The sequence below is a fragment of the Penaeus japonicus genome, unplaced genomic scaffold, assembly GCF_977035675.1.
Source record: "Penaeus japonicus unplaced genomic scaffold, GWHDUDI00000001_assembly GWHDUDI00000023, whole genome shotgun sequence".
Classification (NCBI taxonomy): Eukaryota; Metazoa; Arthropoda; class Malacostraca; order Decapoda; family Penaeidae; genus Penaeus; species Penaeus japonicus.
Window position 1 is genome coordinate 14,408,819 of NW_028234425.1, and position 7,500 is coordinate 14,416,318.

A 7,500-nucleotide genomic window follows, 5' to 3' on the forward strand; every position below is an offset into this window, starting at 1 on the left:
CTAGATTCGTTTTCTGTTCGTAGATTTGATGTTTTGCTTTAGTTTTGTATTGCAATGATGTCTTCAACAGACATCTAGTTCTCTAGCATAGATCTCCATGGATGCACGAAGGGAAATGATTGGAATTATCAATGATGGTATTAGAATTTCATAGTGAAACAATCTCATGATTCCTAGGAACATGCCACAGTGAAATGTGTGTTTGATATTTTAGAATGCACTGAATTTCAGTTATATATACCTGCTGTACTGTTTATATGTCGATAACATCAAAGCTTCTTTATACAATACTTCTGCCAATATTAAGATTTGAAAGTCATTGATGAAAATGCTTGTAATGATTGTAACACTACATATACTTACTGACATATAACTTATAATTATATCACATAATAGTTACTCATATGGTCCATTGTTACACTAAATATTACATAATGTTTCTAATTTTTGTATCTCTTTTGATGCTTTCATATATATTACCATATGTCAAGAGATGACTAAGATTGATTCTGTGAATATTTAGCAGATGATCGCTCGAGAAAGGATTATTTTTTCATTGCATTGTTAAGTTTCAGTTGGTTTATTTGCCATGTAAAACATACATATGTATAAGAGTATAGTTGTTGTAGTCCTTATTGATTTAAATTACAATGTGATGGAGTATTCACGTAATAATATTTTGGCATGGTTGTCATTATCTTGATTCTGCAGTAGGAGTATTATGCTATCAGCTCCACAGGACAATGCTTAGTTGAACTACTGTTGTGTTAAACATAGTGCAAGTAACTAGTTTGTATTAACCCATTGATCGCAGTTTTAATAAAATATGTATGTTGGATGGTGAGTTTACATTGTCTGGCACGGTGTCATCCGCGTCTATGACCGGTTCTGCTGTAGCAGCAAATCAGGCTATCCGCTGCTAATGGGTTAATGCAGAAGACACCCAAGAACCTTAAATATAAAGTATAATATTATTGAAATTTGAAGAGGAAATATTAAGTAGTAAGATAGATTTAATTAATTGCAAATGGGATAATATTTTACTGATAGAAAAGTTACTTTAAAGAAAGGTTTTGATTTTTCTTTTGAGTGCACAGAATGGTTATAAGATTTTTACTGATATATATTGTTACGGAAAATCTTTGGTATTGCATCATTGTCACAACATAAACATTATGTACTCACAATTGGGAGTGTTAAACTCCCAATTATTGTAAGTATTGCAAGTGCAAAATCATTTTGTAACATTGTATAACCTTTAACTATTATTTACTTATATTTTTATAACCTTTTTTTGTTTTATTTCTTTTACTTCATGCATTTTTTATGAGATGTGTAGTTTATATATTTAGAGAGAGAGATATATAGATATAGATTTAGATATTTGATATTTTGTCTCATTAGAAATTCTGTTTCAGTTTCAAAGCCATGGAACTTAATTTAACTCGAGTTGATTACCTGCAAGTTGGCCTTACCTCTGCAAGATGTCTTTGTGTCCTGCCTTCAACATCACCAAAAAGTCAGCAAAAGGTGTGTGATTCCTTTTGATATATTGAGATATGTTTGCGGAAGATTGTCAGTTTGTCTAAATCACTGGTTCTTAACCTGTGGAACATGCATGTGTGCATGCGTGAGTGCATTTGTGTGAGTAAGTGAGTGAGTGAATGAGTTTGTGTGTGTGTGTGTGTGTGTGTGTGTGTGTGTGTGTGTGTGTGTGTGTGTGTGTGTGTGTGTGTGTGTGTGTGTGTGTGTGTGTGTGTGTGTGTGTGTGTGTGTGTGTGTGTCTGTGTGTGTGTGTCTGTGTCTGTGTGTCTGTGTCTGTGTCTGTATCTATGTCTGTATGCTCACATTATAACATTTCTACTGTTTGAAGATTTGAGCGGGGGGGGGGGGGGGCTGAGCTAAGGACTAACTACTATAGGGCTGTGAGTGTAAAAATGGTGAAGAACTTCTGGTGTATATATTTATCCACAGAACTTCTATAAGGAGTGATATTCAACATGAGACACTAGCAAGATTTATTGTATGGGTTTGAGGAATCTGTTGAAAGGAATGTTGTCTTTGTTTGTGAATAAGAGTAACATTCATTGCGCCCGAGGGGTTTCTTACTGCTTATGTTTTTATGTGAATAGTATTTTTACAAATTAACTTTTAAGACTAATAAGATTTAATGTAAAGCTTATATTAACTGAAATTTATGGTTATGGTCAGGTTGTAGTTGGAGATCACGATGGATTGATGCAGCTCTTCAACATGAAGCGGGGTGAGGTGCAATACGGCTTCCAGAGTAGTGTTGCGAAAAGCATCACTCGCGTAGAACTCGGAGGAGCTCTCGGTAAGTTCGTTCACTGGAGAATGTGAAAGAATCATGTTGACCGAGTTAGAAACACAAGAATGAAAGGACGAGCAAGGAACCACACAATTATGCAGAAGACCTTTTTGTTTAATTGCTTCATTTGAACATAACTGGTGGAGCATTAAACCCAAAACACCTTTGGTATAGTTGCGTGTTTCACAAGTCTTCCTTTCGTTGTTGTGCTTAAAATCAATGGAAAATGTAGAGCATACATTTTTTTTCATAAATAGTAACAGTTAAAGTTGAATATCCAGTAAGAATGAAGATTGATAAAGAAATGCAACGTTGATAATTTATTCAATGTGTGAATTTCAGTTTATTGTTTATGGTAAGATTTAGGATATGATTTATTTTTATAGAATGTCTTTTTCTGCTGCTTTAAAAATGACTTTGATAGATTTAACTCATAAGGATGGGGCAATTTTCCATTTTTATGACCATTCTGAATGGGCACAGATGAGAAAAATAAAATGTTGCTGAGCATCAACCTGTTGTGAACAGGCCCTATGAAATTGGCAAGGGCATGCCAGACAGGAGGATTGGTGGTATGCAGGAGACTTGAGCTTTGCCCCACAACCCATTTTTCTCCTGTTCATTATGCATTAGAATATTGAAAATATCATGTTATGCGAGTTATAGTGGGTATGGGAATACTATACCAGTGTTTAGACAAATAGTACCTGTAGTTTAGTCTTCATACAGGAGGAATATACACTATATGCTCAGTGTGATATCGCCATCATAAATTTATGGAAGAAGAAATATTAAGTTTGGTGAAGCATTTTCTTTATTGTGATAAAGAAAAGAAAAAACTGACAACTATATACACTCCTCCTCATTCTCACTCTTAGAGCCTCGGCAAAACAACGAAACTGACTGTGGCACCTTACACTCTACCCATGTATCCAAATGGCTTATAGCATCAATTTGTTGGCATCCATCTGACAGGTCAAAGAAGAGGAGTGGTTGTATGTCAGGAATGCTCTCAGCTTTAGAATGAAAGCAGATGGACAAAGAGCTTTATTTTATCTTCTTATTTGTAACAGCAGAGAAAAATATATAATTATTTTATTAAGCTATGTCAGATTACTTCTGTAGGGGCACAGGTACATTAGGGGGACACACTACTGCTATATTTGTTTTATAATTCAGACCCACAGAAATGAGGTTAAAGTTGTTTTTATACTATTTATAGTTATATCATATAACTGCATGAAATCCCATACTATACATACTTACTTGGTTACTTGGTGTAAGTTTTAGCATGAGAGATGCACTAGTGCCTCATGCCTGGGCCAGCCTGGGGAACTCCCTGCCTTTTCATAAAAAGAAATCAGATTCTGGTGCTGTAGTATAGCAGTTATACAGAAAGTTTATTGTGAAACCAGCTATATAATTTGCTTTATACTTTTTTATATGGATGATGATCTTTACCTCTTTAGTTTGTTTCAAAATAAAAGGTTACAAATGTTTATTTTTTTAGATAAAATGTTACCTTTCCTACTTTGTTACAGGGACTGTCCAGGATAAGATCTTCTTATCATCAGGCAATGAAGTACGAGGCTATACCAAAAAGGGAAAGCAGTTTTTAGGTTTTGATACAAATCTAACAGAAGAAATAAAGTCAATGTAAGTAGTGTGTGCTTGTTTATTACTCATACAGTAAGTCATATTTGATATAAAAAGCTGGAATTGAACATCACACTTGTACTCACATGTACACCCACACAGATACACAGATATTCACATATTCACATATTCAGATACTCAGATACTCAGATACTCAGATACTCAGATACTCAGATACTCAGATACTCAGATACTCAGATACTCAGATACTCAGATACACACATACACACATACACACATACACACATACACACATACACACATACATACATACACACATACATACATACATACATACATACATACATACATACATATACACACACATACATACACACAAACATACACACACACACACACACACACACACACACACACACACACACACACACACACACACACACACACACACACACACACACACACACACACACACACACACACACACACACACACACACACACACTCACACTCACACTCACACTCACACTCACACTCACACTCACACACACTCACACTCACACTCACACTCACACTCACACTCACACACACACTAACACGCTCGCACACGCACACGCACATGCACACGCACACGGACACGGACACGTACACATACATACTCATACAATATGCTGTGTGTATTTATGTATCAAAATTCATATTGGTGTTCTGTTGGCAGGCATATTAGCGGAAGTGATTTACTGGTGTGTGGAGACTATGTTTATAACCACTACCATGACTGCCAAGACTCCAATTACTATCTTGCTGCGGACAAGATAAACGATGTGATAACTCTGCCCGCTGAGAAGGTGAGTCATTTCTTTAAGGACAGTAATAGAATACAAAATATATGTTCAGCCACCCAGCTGTTAGATTTTGAAATAATTTATGGAATTGCTTCTGTTATTATGTATAATCTTTGTTGTTTTTTGATAAAGATGGTGGAGAGACTTTAATGATGAAGTTTGAATTTTTTGTCAGTTAATGGTTATTGATGATTAGTTTATTGTTCTGTAGGAGATAATGTGTGATTTTGGTAAAGATGATAAAGTATGATTTTGTTAATTTGCCTTGAGGAACATAAAATATAATGATTTTAGTAATTTTTTAAAGGCAGTTCCTGTTAATGTTCCATTGGAAACATAACTGCCAACTTATGGATTAAGTTTGTTTACTTGAATTTCCTTAAGACAAAAAATTACCAATTTTAATGGAAAATAACTTAGTCTCTTGAAAACAAATCAAATGATGGACTTTGACAGGAAGTAGATTAGTTAGAACAAATGATCATACTTACCTTTTTTTGTTATCTGTATTGTCACTTGCACTGAAAGATATCATTTCAGGTATGAATTCAAGTAATCTATATGAAATAAATAGAATTCATTAGTCATTGAATCCTAAAAAAAGACTAAGGGAAGGTAGAGAATCCTTAGAGTATATGCTTTGAAGAAATGGGCATTATATAGAACTCCTCTGCCATGACCTCAAGGAGTAGAAAAAATGCAGACTAGATTTGACTTAGGCTCTGAATTTTGTCAGTCAGATTTTTAAGGCATCAGTCAATCAATATCTCTAAGACAGTAGACATATCTACACCATTGTAGATTTTGTTGTATGCACTGGCTTATCTGTAGAATATTATTGAATTTGAAAGTAGCATTTTCTTTTTTTTTTGTAAAGTGATATGTGAATGGAAAGTTAGAGAAAACAAAGAGGTGTAGATATAATTTTTATGAACTTTAATACAATCTTAAATATGGTCTGAACAATAGTCTTAACCCTTTGTGGACGGTTGTCAAGATGTACATGATGCAGCAGTTTTGGCCTGACAACAGGCATGTTGTATGTGACATTTGGGGGATTTTGGGTCACTATATTATTTTATTGTACCATGATTAATGAGTGAGTGATGATAACAATTTCAGTCATACTTACTATAATTGTCATAAAATAAAGCAAAATGGGTTTCACCTAAAATCCAAAACCTAGATGGCACTACTTTCTCCTACCACTAGCAGGAGAGAGAACCTTGAATGGAACTCATCCACAGTCTCAAGCAATATCTTTATAAAGCGATGGCACACAGCAAGTTGTGGACCTCTTGCTCTAAAGTATTCCTTTTCTGTGGCAGTCATAGTCATAAGCACTGGCTTCCTTTCTCTTCCTTACCTATTCATGTCATCCTCATTGTGGATGGTTATATTTTTAATATTCGTTCATGATAGTACATGAATACGAAAAAATAAAATAATGCTTTTTGGCCTCCCATAAAACAGAAATACTTCTATCACACTGAGTATGGTGAAAATAATGAGCGGATATGGACCATATACTACAATTTTAACTAACTCTAGCATTGATAGAGCCTGTCATATGAAATATATGTCTCTCAATAAAATAAAATACAAAAATATTACAACCATAAAAATGGCACTAGTTTTACAATGAGCGACTTAAAGAGAGTGGGAAAAGTCAAGATACGTTGTGTGAAGCTGCTTGGCTCTGAAATAAATCTCATCCTGGAAACTAGGCAAGCAAATCTATCCTGTCCGCAATGGGTTAATAAATAAGATTGTTGTAGAATACATAGATCTGAGAGAAACTTCTTCTGATGATTTTAGTCCTGTATTATCTAGTTCATATTGTGACTTTATGTCATTGCATATTCCAGATTAAGTATTACCATTCTTTAGCATTACACCTCAGTTTTCTATTCATATTTTCATGATTTTATTTTCAATACTTATTACATCATATATCTTCCATATATATATATCAATAAGGCTTGTTTGCTTGTCAAGTAAGCTCAGACCATGTTTCTTTGTTATATTCTATCTACATATGTTTATGTAGACAATTTGTTGAATTATAGCTGTGTTTGATTATAAATCAAGAGGCTTCACCCGAAGCCATATATTTGATATAAGATTTTATATAAATAGTTTGATATTGATATTTCACCAATATAGTAAGTTTATTAAATATGATAAATTTATGTTTGATTTGAATATTTGATATTCCTAAGTGCTTAAAAAAAAACAATGAAATGAAATAGCCAGGAGCATCAGATGCATGCAGATTAGAGGCCATTTTCATCTATTGTAATACCTACCTGTGTGATACCATGCAAGTTGTCTTGAGTGTTTGCAAGTAAATGAATGGGCATTGTGAAGACAGATAACACTAAAGTTATCTGACAGAAGTCCATGGCTTTCATACGCACTTAACCCATTCGCGCCGGTTGACATGATGACACGTTTTGTGGTTTTTGTGTCAGACGCTGGTGACGAGATATCAGGGCAAGACTAGCACTTGGAGTGAGCGAGCGGGCAGCCCAGGCTCGCGGCTTGTGCGTCTGAGAATCTTGAGGCATTAGGCTTATTAGCTCAATTACCCCGGCATTGCAACCATGCAAACCTGGAACCGCCTCGGCGTGAATGGGATAAAGACCCTCTTATTTTCATATCTGAATCAATGCTTCACACTTCTGCATATTTTAGTTTTGCTACTAA

The 7,500-nt window shown here is 34.8% G+C and overlaps 1 protein-coding gene across 4 annotated transcripts in view; it reads left to right on the forward strand.

The window, feature by feature from the left end:
- Positions 1-7,500, forward strand: part of LOC122263479 (BBSome complex member BBS7) — a 33,355-nt gene that overhangs the window by 419 nt on the left and 25,436 nt on the right. For all 4 annotated transcript variants that reach the window (XR_015192143.1, XM_043031911.2, XM_043031909.2 and 1 more), the window contains exons 2-5: positions 1,419-1,530; positions 2,212-2,335; positions 3,871-3,985; positions 4,665-4,794. Coding sequence is in view for 3 of the 4 variants with exons in the window: in XM_043031909.2 (XP_042887843.1) it covers positions 1,419-1,530; positions 2,212-2,335; positions 3,871-3,985; positions 4,665-4,794 (481 nt within the window). In the remaining variant the exon portion in view is untranslated. The remainder of the gene's footprint in view (positions 1-1,418; positions 1,531-2,211; positions 2,336-3,870; positions 3,986-4,664; positions 4,795-7,500) is intronic.